The following is a 17,589-nucleotide window of genomic DNA, read 5'->3' as shown; positions in this document are numbered from 1 at the left end:
CCTCACTGCCCCTCCCACAGAGTACATAGCCATAGTCACTGTACAGCACTCCCTCCTCACTGCCCCTACCACATCACTCCCTCACCACTGACTGCCTCCCCTCCCCGCAGTACTCCCTCTTCATCACCCCACCTGTAGCATGGTGTGTCCTCCTCAATGCCCCTCCGGCAGTCACCACCCCATCTGTCGTGTGGCGCTCCCTCCTCACCACCCTTCCCGCAACATGGTGCTCTTTCCCCACCACCCCACATTTCCACCTCTAGATTATGCACCTGTGGGTTTGAACTGTCGATCACACCCCCCCCAACCCCGACCCTTCTTGGGGACATGGCCTGACGTGGCATCTACACACCCGAGCTGGAAAGCCACCCAACTCCTCATTGAGGCGGTCTGAGGGAGGGCGGGTCAGACACGCCCCTCCCTGACTGACTGACTCGTCTGGCCAGCAGAATTTGGCAAAGGACGCGGCGGCGGAGGAGAAGCTGACTCCGGTGTCTCTGGCCAGCCAGGTGGCTGCCCTGAAGCAACAACTGGTCACCCTGCAGCTGGAGAAGGTGTTGGGTCCTGAGGCTACTGTTGACCTGACAGACCCTGAAGGAGCACTGGCAAAGTGAGTGGGGAAGGGACAGGGGGACAGGGCGTGCCTTGATGACACTCTGGATGCCCTTCTCATTTTTCTTTATAAAAGTTTCAAAATCAGAATCAGGTTTATTATCACTCATAAATCATGAAATTTGTTGTTTTTGTGGCAGCAGTCCAGTGTAGGCAGAACAAATTACTACAGTTACAATAAAAAATAGTGAAAAAGAGGAATATCGAGGCAAATGCACAGGAATGCAAGAAGCTGCAGAGAGTTGTGGACTCTGCCCAATACATCACGGACATATCCCTCCCTCCCCACCATTGGTAGTGTCTACAGGAGGTGCTGCCTCAGGAAGGTAACGTCCATCATCAGAGATCCCCACCATCTGGGCCATCCCATCTTCTCACAGCTCCCATCGGGCAGGAGGTGCAGAAGCCTGAAGTCCCACATCACCAGGTTCAGGAACAGCTACTTCCCTTCAGTCATTCAGTTCCTGAACCAACCAGCACAACCCTAATTACTTCTTCCATACAGCAACACTATGACCAGTTTGATCACTTTGCACTAAAGTGGACTGATATCACAGAAGTATGCTCATTCAGAAAGTCAGGAAATATGTAATCCAGGAGAACTTGGCTGTGTGGATTCAGAATTCATTTGCCCACATAAAGAAAAGGGTAGTACTAGATGAAGCATATTCTTCCTGGAGGTCAGTGGTGTTCTGCAGGAATCTGTTCTGCGACCACAATCTCTTTGTGATTTTTATAAATGATTCGGATGAGGAAGTGGAAGGGTGGGCTTGTAAATTTGCAGATGATACACAGGTTAGTGGAGATGTGGATCCTGTGGAGGGTTATTGTAGGTTGTAACGGGACATTGACAGGATGCCAAGCTGGGCTGAGAAGTGGCAGATGGAGTTCAGTCCGGAAAAGTGCAAAGTGATTCACTTTAGAAGGTTGAACATGAAGGCAGAGTACAGGGTTAATAGCAGTGTGGAGGAACAGAGGGGACCACCTCCGTAGATCCCTCAAAGTTACCACGCAAGTTGATAGAGTGGTTAAGAAGGCGTATGATGGGTTGGCCTTCATTAGTTGAGGGACTGAATTCAAAAGCTGTTAGATAGTATTGGAGCTCTATAAAACTCTCGTTAGACCACACTTGGAATACTGTGTTTAGTTTTAGTTGCCTTATTATAGGAAGGATGTGGAAACTTTAGAGAGGGTGCAGAGGAGATTTATCAGGGTGCTTATTAGATTAGCGAACATTTTTTATGAGGAAAGGCTGAGCAAGCTAGGGCTTTTTTTTTGAAGTGGAGGAGGATGAGAGAGAACTTTATAAAGGTGTACAAGGTGATAAGAGGCATAAATAAAGTGGACAGCCGGTGCCTTTTTCCCAGGTGGCAATGGCTACAAGAGGACATACTTTTAAGGTGATTGGAGGAAGGTATAAGGGTGAAGTCAGAAGAACACAAGTTTCCTTACTAGAGAGTGGGGAACACACCGCTGGGGGTGGTGGTAGAGGTAGGTGCATTATGGACATTTAATAGATTCTAGGCAAATTGATTAAAAAATAAGGGCTATGTGGGAGGGAAGGGTTGGATTGATCTCGGAGTAGGAGTAAAGGTTGGCAGAATATTGTGTGCCAAAGGGTTGGTAATGTGCTGTACTATTCTATGTTCTATACCATATATGGGACTTCAGAAAACAAACTATTTACAATTAAAATTAAAATATGGTCACCACTGTCCAAAACATACTCAAGCCTCTGAGGTGCCCATCGGTCCCAGAAATCCCTGACTGTGCCTGTGGACACCAGGTGATCCTTCTCCATAGACACCTGGGCACAGGTATCATCCCTGAAGCCGGTCAGCTCGGGAAGAACCCTCAGCTGTCTGCCGCCTGGGCCTATGACCAGCCAAGCCCAGGAGCAAACCCACCAGGAGAGCCCTGAGCAACCCACCCCTACGGTGATCGAAGATCAAGAGCGTAGGGCTGACGTGCAGGCAGACTCGAGGAGCAGCTCCTTCAGACATTCAAAGAGGCTGCAACCTCTCGCATGTCATGTAAGACCACAAGATATAGGAGTCTGCTCTGCCATTCCATCATGGCTGATTTATTTTCCCCCTCAACCCCATTCTCTGTGGCAATGAATTCCGTAGATTCTTGTTACTCCCATGAAGGAGGAGGTACAGGAGTCTGAGGACACACACTCAATGATTCAGGAACAGCTTCTTCCACTCTGCCAACAGATTTCTGAATGGTCCACAAACTGACGAACACTACCTCATTATTCCTCCTTCAGACTACTTATTTATTATTGTAACTTACAGTCATTCTTTATGTCTGGCACTGTACTGCTGCCACAAAACAACACATTTCACAACATATGTCAGTGATAATGAACCTGATTCTAATTCTGCTGGGGAACCTTGGAGGACAAGGGCATGGTTCCCTGAAAAGTCAAAGTTGACCTTATTGTCAATACACACACAAGTGCTGGAGGATTTCAGCTTGTCAGGCAGCATCTATGGAGGGAAATGGACATTTGCCGTTTTGAGCCAAGACCCTTCCTCAGGGTTGGAAAAAAAGAGGGAAGGATAAAAGGGTGAGGGAGAGGAGGAGATGAGCTGGCAGATGAAGGAGCGTACAGGTGAGGGGGAGAGAGGGGAATGAAAGGGAGTTGTGTGCAAGGCTGAGAGGTAATTGGTGGGAGAGGTAAAGGGCTGAAGAAGAAGGCACTTGATTTTTTTTCTGTGTCGGTCACTGTTTCTGGTAACTGGTTCAACTTTTGTTCCTTCCCCCACCCCCTTGCAACCTCCTCCTTCCTTCCACATCCACCTCCTTCTTTCCCCCCACTCCACCTTCCTCCTCCTCTTCATCCCCCCCTCTTCATCCCCCCTTCTTTCCTCCCTGTTCCCCTTCCTCCTCCCCTCCTCCTCACTCCCTTCAACCTTCTCCCCTGCACTCTTTCCACCCTTCTTCCTCTCCTTCTTCCCCCCTCCTTCTTCCCTCTACCTTCCCCTTCCTTTCACTGCTCCTCCCCCATCCTTCTCCATCTTACTTCCCTCCCCTCCTTCCCCTGCCCCCTCACTCCAGGCGCTTGCTGGCACAGCTGGAGGCCACCACCAAAGAGGGAGTGCCAGGCCCGACTGGGAAAAGCCCTGCCAAAGGAGGGGAGGGCAATGCAGTCACGTACGAGCTGTACTACAGGCCTGAGCAGACCCGCTTCACCCAGGCTGCAAAGGTAATGGGGAGGAGCAGGGAACGAGAGGGTGGGGAGGGGAGAGGGAAGGGTAGAGAGGGTCAAAACCTGTGGCCCAAGTTTTGGCCACAGATTGCTGGCTCTTGCCTCCCACATGGACTGAGGAAGACGTTCAGCACTCCTACTCCAACTGCAATAGTTGAGGAGGGTAAGCATTAATTTCATGTGTGTTCCTTTCTCACAGCTGGCAGAGCTGGAAAAACGAATGGCAGAACTTGAAGCGGCTGTGGGAACCAGCTCGGACAGACAGGTACGCGCCTGGTACAGACTGTTACAGAGAGGTCCAGGGCTGGCACAGACTGGTATAGATTGATATAGACAGATTAGAGGGGTGGGACAGACATGTATATGCCCATTAGAGGCAGTTATAGACAGTAGAAGGATGGGACAATCACATACAGACAGTTATAAGCAGGTATGGGGTGAAACAGACAGGTATGGGTGCAGGACAGACAGTTTTGCGGTGTAGGACAAATAGGTACATAGGGTCATAGACAGATACTGAGGTCAGACAGGCTGTTACAGATAGATATAGGTAATGTTTAAGAGGCATTTATTCAGGCACACAAACAGGCAGGGAATGGAGGGATGTTTACTATGTGTAGGCAAATCTGATTAGTTTCCATTGACACCATTGCTAGCATAGACATGGTAGGCTGTGGGGCCTGTTCCTGTGTGATGTGGTGGGCGGATCTGTGCATGACTTTTGGTGACATCTGATTCTTGCTTCCCACAGAACCCATTGACTGTAGCACTGCAAGACTCCTCTCTCATGGTGAGCATCTCCATTCCTTCATGCTGTAATTGGAGGGTGAGGTTGAGAATCGGGGAGGTGGAGATGATGAGAACGTGGGAGAGAAAGGAATGGGATCAGTGTAGACAGGTGGGCAATGGTCAGCATGGACCATTGGACCACAGAGTGGGTCTGTTTCCTGTGATTGGTCATGGCCACCGAAAGGGTTCACACGTCGAGTGCCCATTACCCAAAGTGTGATGGGCATTCACAGAGTTTCAGTAAGTTAACAGGAAAGGTCTGTGTTGGAGTGGAGAGTTTATTCATAAAAGTACAACGATCTCACAGCTAGGCCTCTGAGGGAGTGTTGGCACTCTGGGGATTCTCCTCTCCTGGTGCAGAAGGAGCTTCACTTTGAGTCTGGCTCCAGGATTATCTGGTGGGATGGTGTGGGGAGAGCTTCACTCTGTGTCTGACCCTGGGAGTGTGTGATGGGACAGTGTGGAGGGAGATTCACTCTGTGTCTGACCCTGGGAGTGTGTGATGGGATGGTGTGGAGGGAGATTCACTCTGTGTCTGACCCTGGGAGTGTGTGATGGGACAGTGTGGAGGGAGATTCCATCTGTGTCTGACCCTGGGAGTGTGTGATGGGACAGTGTGGAGGGAAATTCACTCTGTGTCTGACCCTGGGAGTGTGTGATGGGACAGTGTGGAGGGAAATTCACTCTGTGTCTGACCCTGGGGGTGTGTGATGGGATGGTGTGGAGGGAGATTCACTCTGTATCTGACCCTGGAGTGTGTGATGGGACAGTGTGGAGGGAGATTCACTCTGTGTCTGACCCTGGGAGTGTGTGATGGGACGGTGTGGAGGGAGATTCACTCTGTGTCTGACCCTGGGAGTGTGTGATGGGACAGTGTGGAGGGAGATTCACTCTGTGTCTGACCCCGGGAGTGTGTGATGGGACGGTGTGGAGGGAGATTCACTCTGTGTCTGACCCTGGGAGTGTGTGATGGGATGGTGTGGAGGGAGATTCACTCTGTGTCTGACCCTGGGAGTGTGTGATGGGACAGTGTGGAGGGAGATTCACTCTGTGTCTGATCCCGGGAGTGTGTGATGGGACAGTGAGGAGGGAGATTCACTCTGTGTCTGACCCTGGGAGTGTGTGATGGGACGGTGTGGAGGGAGATTCACTCTGTGTCTGACCCTGGGAGTGTGTGATGGGACGGTGTGGAGGGAGCTTCACTCTGTGTCTGACCCTGGGAGTGTGTGATGGGATGGTGTGGAGGGAGATTCACTCTGTGTCTGACCCTGGGAGTGTGTGATGGGACAGTGTGGAGGGAGATTCACTCTGTGTCTGATCCTGGGAGTGTGTGATGGGACAGTGTGGAGGGACTTCCACTCTCCGTCTCCTTGCCCTGAGAAGTGGTGTGATTTACTTTTCCTGTTTTCCAGGGAGCAGTTGAGATACTCCAGGCCAAAGTGAGCACGTTGGACCCAGCGACCTTGGACCAGGTTGAAGCAAGGCTGCAGGTGAGTCGTAGGCAGAGTATAGAGAGGTCAGGGCATTAGGAAGGGTGACCGAGCTATCGGTGAACTGTGTAGCTGATAGCTCTGCTGGCTCTCTGACCTTCACAGAGCCGGGCACTCAGGAGTGGCTGTGTCAGTGACCAGGAGAGTGGGAGGTAGAACCAAATTGGTGGCTAACTCGCAAAGGTTGGGCTTGAAAAGCCCAAATGTCTTGGATGATACAGGGGTGGTGCTGAGGTAGTGCCTCATCGAGGCAGGTGCAGTACTGAGGAAGCACCATGTTGGACAAGGGGTGGCACTTAGTGTGCCTCCTCTGCAGCCTCTCCAGTGCCATCAGATTCTCCTGTAGTGTGGCATTGGATGATTACTGTCATGTGTACGCAGGTACAGTGAAACACTTATCATTCAAAACACAAGTTCATCAGGGTATATCCCGATAGCTTTTCCCCTTCACATACCTATCCAGGTCCTTCTTAAATTATACACGCCTGAACCACTTCCTCTGGCAGCACATTCCATATGCTCACCATCCTCCGTGTGAATAAGTCGCCTCTCAGGTTGCCTTTAAATCTTTTCCCTCACCTTTATACCTCCTAGTTTTAGGTTCCCCTACCCTGGGGAAAAAGACTTAGCATCCACCTTATCCAAGTTCCTTTTAATTTTAAACGCTTCTACAAGGTCACCCCTCATTCTCCAACATTCCAAGGAGTGAAAACTGAGCCTGGACAGCCTCTCTCTCTAACTCAGTCCCTCTAGTCCTGGCAACATCCTCATAAATATTTTCTGTGCTCTTATCAGTTTAACCACATATACAAGAAGGTAACCAAAACTGTACACAATATTCTGAGTGTGGCCTCACCAACGACTTGTATAACAGCAACATAATGACCCAACTCTTGTACCCTGACTGTGGAAGGCTAGTGTGCTGAACTCCTTTCTCACCACCTTGTCCAACAAACTATGCACTTGTCCTCTGTTTCATTACACTCCAAAGAAATGCAGATGTGCATACGGTGCTCCAGCTATGCCCAACCAATATTTTATAAAGTACTGCAGCCTTCCAGCTCTTCTACGCCGAGTCCCAACTAGTGATGGCAGGTGTCTTGTATGCCTTTACTAACTTATGGACCTGTGGTACTACCTTCAGAGATCTTTGGACAAGTACAGCGAGGTCCTCAGTGACCACAGGTGAGTTGGCTCTACATAATCATAAGACAAAGGAGCAGAATTAGACCATTCAGCTCACCGAGTCTTCTCTGTAATTCGATCATGGCTGATTTATTATCTTTCACCTCCCATTCCCCTGCCTTCTCCCTGTTGATAATTAAGAACCTATCCACCTCAGTTTTAAATGTACTCGGTGGCTTGACCTCCACAGATTCACCACCCTCTGACTAGAGAAATTTCTTCTCATCTCCTTCTGATTCTAGACTCCACCACTATACAAATATCCTCTCCACATCCACTCTATCTGAGCCTTTCAATATTCGTTAAGTTTCACTGAGATTTCCCTCCCCCTTGTTCTTCTAAACTCCAGCGATAACAAACGCTCCTCATATGTTAACCCTTTCATTCCCAGGATCATTCTCGTAAACCTCCTCTGGACCCTCTCCAATGCCAACACACCTTTTCTTAGATATGGGGCCTAAAACTGCTCGCAATACTCCAAATGTGTTCTGACCAATGCCTTATAAAGCCTCAGCATTACGTCCTTGATTTTCTATTCTGGTCCTCTTGAAATGAATGCTAACATTGCATTTGTCTTTCTTACCACTGACTCAACCTGCAAGTTAACTTTTAGGGAATCCTGCACAAGGGCTCCCAAGTCCCTTTGCATCTCCCATTTCTGAATTCACTCCCCATTTAGAAAATAGTCTTCGCCTTTATTCCTTCTACCAAAGTGCATGACCATAGTTTCCTACACTGTATTTCAACTGCCACTTCTTTCCCTCTTCTCCTAATCTGTCCAAGTTCTTCTGCAGCCCTCTACCTATCTTCCACAAAACCATCAATTCCATCAATGTCATATAATGTGAAAAGAATAGGTCCCAACACTAACCCCTCCGGAACGCCACTAGTTACTGGCAGTCAACCAGAAAAGGCTCCCTTTCTTCCCACTCATTGCCTCCTGCCTGTCAGCCAATTTCCTATCCATGCTAGTGCAGTGCCTTGAAAAAGCATTCAACCCCCACAACTATTTTCACATTTAACTGGCTCATTTTCTAAATTTAAAACCTATTGAAGTAGGATTTTTTGAGCTAATCTACAAAATATTGTGTATCATGCCAAATCAAAAGAAAAATTCAAAACCTGTCAACAGTTTACCAAAAATTAAAAACCAAAATTGTGAGGGTGAAAAAGTACTCGTTCCCTTTGTATAATTACTACACTAGCTTTCCTCAGCTGCAATACTGTATACTACCTTACCAACTCACACAATTTGCAGATGTAGAAAATTGGACGATCACCTGAAAGTATTGCCCCTCTCTTTGTAAGATCCAACATACGATAGACCAAACCAAAATGAAGACAAAAGGGCATTCAAGGCAAGTCAGGGAAATGATAATAGAGAAGCACAAATCTGGGGAAGGGTACCAGACCATCTCAAAGGCACTGAACATACATCAGAGCTCAGTGCAGTCCATTCGTCATGTAAAAGCGGAAAAACTATGAAACCACAGCCACACTGCCTGGGTCAGGCTGCCCTTCTAAACTTGGTCACCGGAGAAGAATGGCACTTGTAAGAGAGGCTCCTGTGTCGCCAACAGTCACTCTGAGTGAACTGCAGAAGTCAGTGGCTGCAACTGGAGATGAAGTTCTCATCACTCCACAGTCTCTAAGGCCTTGCACAAAAAGGGTACTTATGGAAGAGTAGCAAGGAAGAAGCCCTGGCTAAAAAAAAAAATCAAACTCATCCTTGCCTGGAAAGACTTTGCCAAAGCATCCCTTAGAAGTGAAAGAAGATCTTGCGGTTGGATGAGAGACTAAAGTGTAACTTTTTGGCCTCAAAACTAAGGGGTACATGTGGCATAAATCTGTGTGGCACATCAGCCAGGTAACACCATCCCTTCTGTAAAGTACAGTGGAGATAGCATCATGCTGTGGGTATGTTTTTCAGCAGCAGGGACTGGAAATCTGATCAGGATTGATGGGAAATGCTGATAAATACAGACAGACCCTGGTAAAAACCTGTTGGCCTCTGCCAAAAAGCTTAAACTGGGCAAGAAGTTAGACAATGACCCAAAGCACACTGTCAGAGCAACCATGGTGTGGCTTCAAATGAAGAAAATTGATGTCCTTTCAGTGGCCCAGTCGGAGTCCTGACCTTAACCTGATAGAACATCTCTGGCAAGACCTCAAGATTGCCGTCCACTGCCGCTCCCCAACTAACCTGGCACAGTTTGAGAAATTTTGCAAGGAGGAATAGGCAAATCTTGCTCCATCACATTGTGCAAATTTAATAGTCACTTATTCAAAAAGACTACTGGCTGTAATAGCTGTGAGAGGTGGTTCAACTATGTACTGAGCAAAGGGGGATGAATACTTTTAAACTGCTGACTTTTCAGTTATTGAATTTTTAGTTTTTCATGCTTTACAATTTTCCCACCTGATATTTCCTCAAAGAATTCCAACAGATTTGTCAGGCAAGATTTCCCCTTGAGGAAACTATGCTGACTTTGGCCTATTGTATATAGTGCCTCCAAGTACCCAGAGAGCTCACAGCACAGACCTGATTTACTCCACAGGAGATCAGACTTGGGGAGCTGTGTCTCTGCTATCACCTCCTGTGGCTTGGTGCCTTCCTTAATGCCAGTGTTTTTGCTTCCTGCAGAGCGTCCTGGGGAAGCTGAATGAGATTGCCAAACACAAGAAGGCCAACGAGGACGCAGAGACCCAGAGCAAGGTCTGTTTCTGACCCACGCCCTGATTCTTCCGCACTGTGAAACCCCATTCACAGTGGTATAGTCCATCACTACCCGACCCCCGCTCGCCCGCACTGTCTGACCCTACAGTACGTGATTGACCACACACCCTCCCCCACCCTTCCCTCCATTCCACATCACTGTCTGATCCATTGCAGGCTATCCTGTTCTGTCCTTTTTTGGCACTCCATAGTTCCTGCACCTTGTTTACTCTCTATCCCAGCACTCACTTATTCTCTCAGTTTTCCCCTCCCTGTTCATTCATATTGTTCCCTTCCTCCCTCTCCCATCCTCCCTCCCCTCCTCTCTCCCTCACTTACTCATTCTCCCTCCCCTCCTCCTTTCCCCTTCCCCTCTGCCCTTCCCCCTCCTTCCCTCTCTCCCCCTCCTTTCCTTCCCTCTCTCCCCCTCCCTCACACTCCCTCCCTCCTTCTCTCCATCCCTATCATTTCCCCTCGCTTCCTCCGTCCTCTCCTCGTACCCATCCCACACCCCAGCTCTGCCCTTCCTCGTGCTCCCGGTACTCCACCCCTCAGCTCTCCCTCCTGGCGCAGCGCTGCTCTCCCACCCACTGGGTGAGTTTACAACCTTGTCTGTGCACTGCAGATCGCCCAGCTGTACGACCTGGTGCAGAAGTGGGATGGAATGGCCACCACCCTACCGCAGGTTGTGGAGAGACTGGTGGCCGTGAAGGATCTGCACGAGCAAGGTGAGGGACTCCCCCCCCCCCCCACCCCACCCCGTGTGCATGGGTGTGTGTGCCTGTGAGTGCACGCATGTGTGAGCGTTTCTCTTTTCTCTGCCTCTCTGTGTCTGTGTGAATATGACAGTGCTGTGGACGGCGGATGTGAGTTTGTGTGACGTTGCTGTGTCCTGGTTTCAGCCATGCAGTTTGCTCAGCTGCTCGCCCACCTGGACTCCACACAGCAGGCGATCACCGGCTCCATGAGGGACAACAGCACGCTGCTGACACAGGTATGGCTGCCCACAGGCAGCGGGGCCAGGATACCGATCAGGAGGATAGGGAGGGAGAGCAGAGGGAAAGGAAGGACATTTGGGAGGCAATGGCAAGGGGAGGGAGGGGGGAGTGAATTGGAGGGGCTAGGAGATGGAGGGGAGAGGGGTTGGCAAGGGTGTGGAAAGGGGGAGGGGATGAGAGGGAGAGGTGGATTGGGGAGTGATGGGAGAGAGGGGGAGGAGGGATAGTGAAATGGGAAGGGATAGGGGAAGTGCAAGTGAAGGTAAGAGGGGAATGTTGGAGAGGGAGGGGGAGTCCAGAAGCAGATGCAACAGGAACTCTGGGAATTGAAGTGGAAGTGTAGCAGGGAGTTTAGGGAGAAGGATGGTAGCCTGCACAAACTGAACAGGCTGAGTGTTCTCTGACCTCTCCACTCTCCCCCTTCCCTTGGGCAGGTACAGCAGACCATGAAGGAAAATATGGCCCTGGTGCATCAGAACATCGTCAGCCTGGACACACGCATGAGGAAGCTGGCAGCATAGGAACGCACTCCCTCCACCCCAGCGACGTACTGTCCATTGATCCCATTGGAGAAGAGGAAGAAGGGAGGAAGAGGGACCAGCACCTCGTTTCCCCATCCGAAGGCTTGGCTCGGAACTGTATCCTGCATCTTCCCTCCTCAGGGTGGAGGGGGGGTTTCCCAGACATCGCATTTTTCTGACCTCACCCCTCCCCCAGCAATCTGTAACCAGAAATGCTCCACTGAAAATGGGATACCTTGTCTGTAAACTAACAGCTCCTGCATGCACTCTCACTGGGAAAGACATTAAAGGACCTCCACTCTCCATTTGTGTCCCACTCCAGCTTCCTGTTCAAGTCTGCGTGGGTGGAAGGGAATGGTCTGTGTCTGACCCCGGGGGTGTGTGATGGGACAGTATGGAGGGAGATTTACTCTGTGCCTGACCCCAGGAGTGTGCGATGGAATAGTCTGGAGGGAGATTCACTCTGTGTCTGACACGGGGAGTGTGTGATGGGACAGTGTGGAGGAAATTCACTCTGTGTCTGAACCTGGGAGTGGATAATAGGACAGTGTGGAGGGAGATTCACTCTGTGTCTGACCCCGGGAGTGTGTGATGGGACGGTGTGGAGGGAGATTCACTCTGTGTCTGACCCTGGGAGTGTGTGATGGGACGGTGTGGAGGGAGATTCACTCTGTGTCTGAACCTGGGAGTGTGTAATGGGACGGTGTGGAGGGAGATTCACTCTGTGTCTGACCCTGGGAGTGTGTAATGGGACGGTGTGGAGGGAGATTCACTCTGTGTCTGACCCTGGGAGTGTGTGATGGGACGGTGTGGAGGGAGATTCACTCTGTGTCTGAACCTGGGAGTGTGTAATGGGACGGTGTGGAGGGAGATTCACTCTGTGTCTGACCCTGGGAGTGTGTAATGGGACGGTGTGGAGGGAGATTCACTCTGTGTCTGACCCTGGGAGTGTGTGATGGGACAGTGTGGATGGAGATTCACTCTGCCTGACCCCAGGAGTGTGTGATGGAACGGTGTGGAGGGAGATTCACTCTGTGTCTGACCCCGGGAGTGTGTGATGTGACGGTGTGGAGGGAGATTCACTCTGTGTCTGACCCTGGGAGTGTGTGATGGGACGGTGTGGATGGAGATTCACTCTGCCTGACCCCAGGAGTGTGTGATGGAACGGTGTGGAGGGAGATTCACTCTGTGTCTGAACCTGGGAGTGTGTAATGGGACGGTGTGGAGGGAGATTCACTCTGTGTCTGACCCTGGGAGCGTGTGATGGGACGGTGTGGAGGGAGATTCATTCTGTGTCTGACCCTGGGAGTGAGTGATGGGACGGTGTGGAGGGAGATTCACTCTGTGTCTGAACCTGGGAGTGTGTAATGGGACGGTGTGGAGGGAGATTCACTCTGTGTCTGACCCTGGGAGTGTGTGATGGGACAGTGTGGAGGGAGATTCACTCTGTGTCTGACCCCGGGAGTGTGTGATGGGACGGTGTGGAGGGAGATTCACTCTGTGTCTGACCCTGGGAGTGTGTGACGGGACGGTGTGGAGGGAGATTCACTCTGTGTCTGAACCTGGGAGTGTGTGACGGGACGGTGTGGAGGGAGATTTATTCTGTGTCTGACCCTGGGTGTGTGTGACGGGACGGTGTGGAGGGAGATTCACTCTGTGTCTGGCACTGGGAGTGTGTGATGGGACAGTGTGGAGGGAGATTCACTCTGTGTCTGACCCTGGGAGTGTGTGATGGGACAGTGTGGAGGGAGATTTATTCTGTGTCTGACCCTGGGTGTGTGTGATGGGACGGTGTGGAGGGAGATTCACTCTGTGTCTGACCCTGGGAGTGTGTGACGGGACGGTGTGGAGGGAGATTCACTCTGTGTCTGACCCTGGGTGTGTGTGACGGGACGGTGTGGAGGGAGATTCACTCTGTGTCTGGCACTGGGAGTGTGTGATGGGACAGTGTGGAGGGAGATTCACTCTGTGTCTGACCCTGGGAGTGTGTGATGGGACGGTGTGGAGGGAGATTCACTCTGTGTCTGACCCTGGGAGTGTGTGACGGGACGGTGTGGAGGGAGATTTATTCTGTGTCTGACCCTGGGTGTGTGTGACGGGACGGTGTGGAGGGAGATTCACTCTGTGTCTGACCCTGGGAGTGTGTGATGGGACGGTGTGGAGGGAGATTCACTCTGTGTCTGACCCTGGGAGTGTGTGATTGGATGGTGTGGACGGAGATTCACTCTGTGTCTGACCTTGGGAGTGTGTAATGAGATGGTGTGGAGGGAGTTTCACTCTGTGTCTGACCCTGGGAGTGTGTGATGGGATGGTGTGGAGGGAGATTCACTCTGTGTCTGACCCTGGGAGTGTGTGATGGGATGGTGTGGAGGGAGATTCACTCTGTGTCTGAACCTGGGAGTGTGTAATGGGACGGTGTGGAGGGAGATTCACTCTGTGTCTGACCCTGGGAGTGTGTGATGGGACGGTGTGGAGGGAGATTCACTCTGTGTCTGAACCTGGGAGTGTGTAATGGGACGGTGTGGAGGGAGATTCACTCTGTGTCTGACCCTGGGAGTGTGTAATGGGACGGTGTGGAGGGAGATTCACTCTGTGTCTGACCCTGGGAGTGTGTGATGGGACAGTGTGGATGGAGATTCACTCTGCCTGACCCCAGGAGTGTGTGATGGAACGGTGTGGAGGGAGATTCACTCTGTGTCTGACCCCGGGAGTGTGTGATGTGACGGTGTGGAGGGAGATTCACTCTGTGTCTGACCCTGGGAGTGTGTGATGGGACGGTGTGGATGGAGATTCACTCTGCCTGACCCCAGGAGTGTGTGATGGAACGGTGTGGAGGGAGATTCACTCTGTGTCTGAACCTGGGAGTGTGTAATGGGACGGTGTGGAGGGAGATTCACTCTGTGTCTGACCCTGGGAGCGTGTGATGGGACGGTGTGGAGGGAGATTCATTCTGTGTCTGACCCTGGGAGTGAGTGATGGGACGGTGTGGAGGGAGATTCACTCTGTGTCTGAACCTGGGAGTGTGTAATGGGACGGTGTGGAGGGAGATTCACTCTGTGTCTGACCCTGGGAGTGTGTGATGGGACAGTGTGGAGGGAGATTCACTCTGTGTCTGACCCCGGGAGTGTGTGATGGGACGGTGTGGAGGGAGATTCACTCTGTGTCTGACCCTGGGAGTGTGTGACGGGACGGTGTGGAGGGAGATTCACTCTGTGTCTGAACCTGGGAGTGTGTGACGGGACGGTGTGGAGGGAGATTTATTCTGTGTCTGACCCTGGGTGTGTGTGACGGGACGGTGTGGAGGGAGATTCACTCTGTGTCTGGCACTGGGAGTGTGTGATGGGACAGTGTGGAGGGAGATTCACTCTGTGTCTGACCCTGGGAGTGTGTGATGGGACAGTGTGGAGGGAGATTTATTCTGTGTCTGACCCTGGGTGTGTGTGATGGGACGGTGTGGAGGGAGATTCACTCTGTGTCTGACCCTGGGAGTGTGTGACGGGACGGTGTGGAGGGAGATTCACTCTGTGTCTGACCCTGGGTGTGTGTGACGGGACGGTGTGGAGGGAGATTCACTCTGTGTCTGGCACTGGGAGTGTGTGATGGGACAGTGTGGAGGGAGATTCACTCTGTGTCTGACCCTGGGAGTGTGTGATGGGACGGTGTGGAGGGAGATTCACTCTGTGTCTGACCCTGGGAGTGTGTGACGGGACGGTGTGGAGGGAGATTTATTCTGTGTCTGACCCTGGGTGTGTGTGACGGGACGGTGTGGAGGGAGATTCACTCTGTGTCTGACCCTGGGAGTGTGTGATGGGACGGTGTGGAGGGAGATTCACTCTGTGTCTGACCCTGGGAGTGTGTGATTGGATGGTGTGGACGGAGATTCACTCTGTGTCTGACCTTGGGAGTGTGTAATGGGATGGTGTGGAGGGAGATTCACTCTGTGTCTGACCCTGGGAGTGTGTGATGGGATGGTGTGGAGGGAGATTCACTCTGTGTCTGACCCCGGGAGTGTGTGATGGGACAGTGTGGAGGGAGCTTCACTCTGTGTCTGACACTGCGAGTGGGTGATGGGATGGTGTGGAGGGAGATTCACTCTGCATCTGACCCCGGGAGTGTGTGATGGGACAGTGTGGAGGGAGATTCACTCTGTGTCTGACACTGCGAGTGGGTGATGGGACAATGTGGAGGGAGATTCACTCTCTGTCTGACCTTGGGAGTGTGTGATGGGACGGTGTGGAGGGAGATTCACTCTGTCTCTGACCCTGGGAGTGTGTGACGGGACGGTGTGGAGGGAGATTCACTCTGTGTCTGAACCTGGGAGTGTGTGACGGGACAGTGTGGAGGGAGATTTATTCTGTGTCTGACCCTGGGAGTGTGTGACGGGACGGTGTGGAGGGAGATTCACTCTGTGTCTGACCCTGGGTGTGTGTGACGGGACGGTGTGGAGGGAGATTCACTCTGTGTCTGACACTGGGAGTGTGTGATGGGACAGTGTGGAGGGAGATTCACTCTGTGTCTGACCCTGGGAGTGTGTGATGGGACGGTGTGGAGGGAGATTCACTCTGTGTCTGACCCTGGGTGTGTGTGACGGGACGGTGTGGAGGGAGATTCACTCTGTGTCTGACCCTGGGAGTGTGTGATGGGACGGTGTGGAGGGAGATTCACTCTGTGTCTGACCCTGGGAGTGTGTGATTGGATGGTGTGGACGGAGATTCACTCTGTGTCTGACCTTGGGAGTGTGTAATGGGATGGTGTGGAGGGAGTTTCACTCTGTGTCTGACCCTGGGAGTGTGTGATGGGATGGTGTAGAGGGAGATTCACTCTGTGTCTGACCACGGGAGTGTATGATGGGACAGTGTGGAGGGAGCTTCACTCTGTGTCTGACACTGCGAGTGGGTGATGGGATGGTGTGGAGGGAGATTCACTCTGCATCTGACCCCGGGAGTGTGTGATGGGACAGTGTGGAGGGAGATTCACTCTGTGTCTGACACTGCGAGTGGGTGATGGGACAATGTGGAGGGAGATTCACTCTCTGTCTGACCTTGGGAGTGTGTGATGGGACGGTGTGGAGGGAGATTCACTCTGTCTCTGACCCTGGGAGTGTGTGATGCGACAATGTGGAGCGAGCTTCACTCTGTGTCTGACCCTGTTAGTGTGTGATGGGCAGTGTGGAGGGAGATTCACTCTGTGTCTGTCCCCGGGAGTGTGTGATGGGACAGTGTGGAGGGAGATTCACTCTGTGTCTGACCCCGGGAGTGTGTGATGGGACAGTGTGGAGGGAGATTCACTCTGTCTCTGACCCTGGGAGTGTGTAATGGGATGGTGTGGAGGGAGATTCACTCTGTGTCTGACCCTGGGAGTGTGTGATGGGATGGTGTGGAGGGAGATTTAATGTGTCTGATTTTATTGTCACATGCATAATTGTGCACAGATGCAATGAAAAATCTATATGCAGCATCATCGCCAGCACATGCCATCAGAAACATCACATTCACAAGAAAAATATGAATTATAAATAAATCATGTATGATTTTTAAAAGAAAGGACATAATTATAACAAAAAGATATCCATGATAGTGCAAAGTGATCAAACAAAAAGCATTAAAAATCAAATAAACCTCTTTCGGGCCTCTCCAGAGAAAACAACTCAAGTTTGTCTAACCTCTGCTTTTATCGCTCACGCTCTCTAATCCAGGCAACATCCCGGTGAACCTCTTCTGCACCCTCTCCAAAGTCCCCACATCATTCCTGTACTGGGACGACCAGAACTGTACTCAATACTCCAAGCCACAATGTGACTTACTGACTCTCTACACCCTAATTGATGAAGGCATGAATGCTGTTTGCCTTCATAACCACCTCATTGATGTATAGAGGGATTTTGGGGTCCAAGCCCATTGCCACTTTCAGGGAGCCCAAGATCCCTTTGTACATGAGTGCTGTAATGCTTCTGCCATTAACTCTGTACTGTACTGGATGTAATGATGAGGCTTTATAAGCCAATGGTCAGACCATATTTGGAGTATTGCAAGCAGTTTTCAGGCCCCATATCTAAGAAAGG

General features: G+C 51.2%; 1 protein-coding gene across 1 annotated transcript in view; it reads left to right on the top strand.

Moving 5' to 3' along the window:
* dctn2 (dynactin 2 (p50)) overlaps positions 1 to 11,831 on the top strand; it is a 36,610-nt gene extending 24,779 nt beyond the window's left edge. The window contains exons 6-14 of the mRNA XM_063039275.1: positions 450 to 610; positions 3,679 to 3,826; positions 4,029 to 4,094; positions 4,581 to 4,619; positions 6,031 to 6,108; positions 9,938 to 10,009; positions 10,635 to 10,737; positions 10,912 to 11,003; positions 11,442 to 11,831. Of these exons, the coding sequence (XP_062895345.1) occupies positions 450 to 610; positions 3,679 to 3,826; positions 4,029 to 4,094; positions 4,581 to 4,619; positions 6,031 to 6,108; positions 9,938 to 10,009; positions 10,635 to 10,737; positions 10,912 to 11,003; positions 11,442 to 11,528 (846 nt within the window). The 3' untranslated portion in view covers positions 11,529 to 11,831. The remainder of the gene's footprint in view (positions 1 to 449; positions 611 to 3,678; positions 3,827 to 4,028; positions 4,095 to 4,580; positions 4,620 to 6,030; positions 6,109 to 9,937; positions 10,010 to 10,634; positions 10,738 to 10,911; positions 11,004 to 11,441) is intronic.
* Positions 11,832 to 17,589: the final 5,758 nt, after the last annotated feature.

The sequence above is a fragment of the Mobula hypostoma genome (assembly GCF_963921235.1).
Source record: "Mobula hypostoma chromosome X1 unlocalized genomic scaffold, sMobHyp1.1 SUPER_X1_unloc_4, whole genome shotgun sequence".
Classification (NCBI taxonomy): Eukaryota; Metazoa; Chordata; class Chondrichthyes; order Myliobatiformes; family Myliobatidae; genus Mobula; species Mobula hypostoma.
This window is presented reverse-complemented; position numbering and strand designations above follow the sequence as displayed.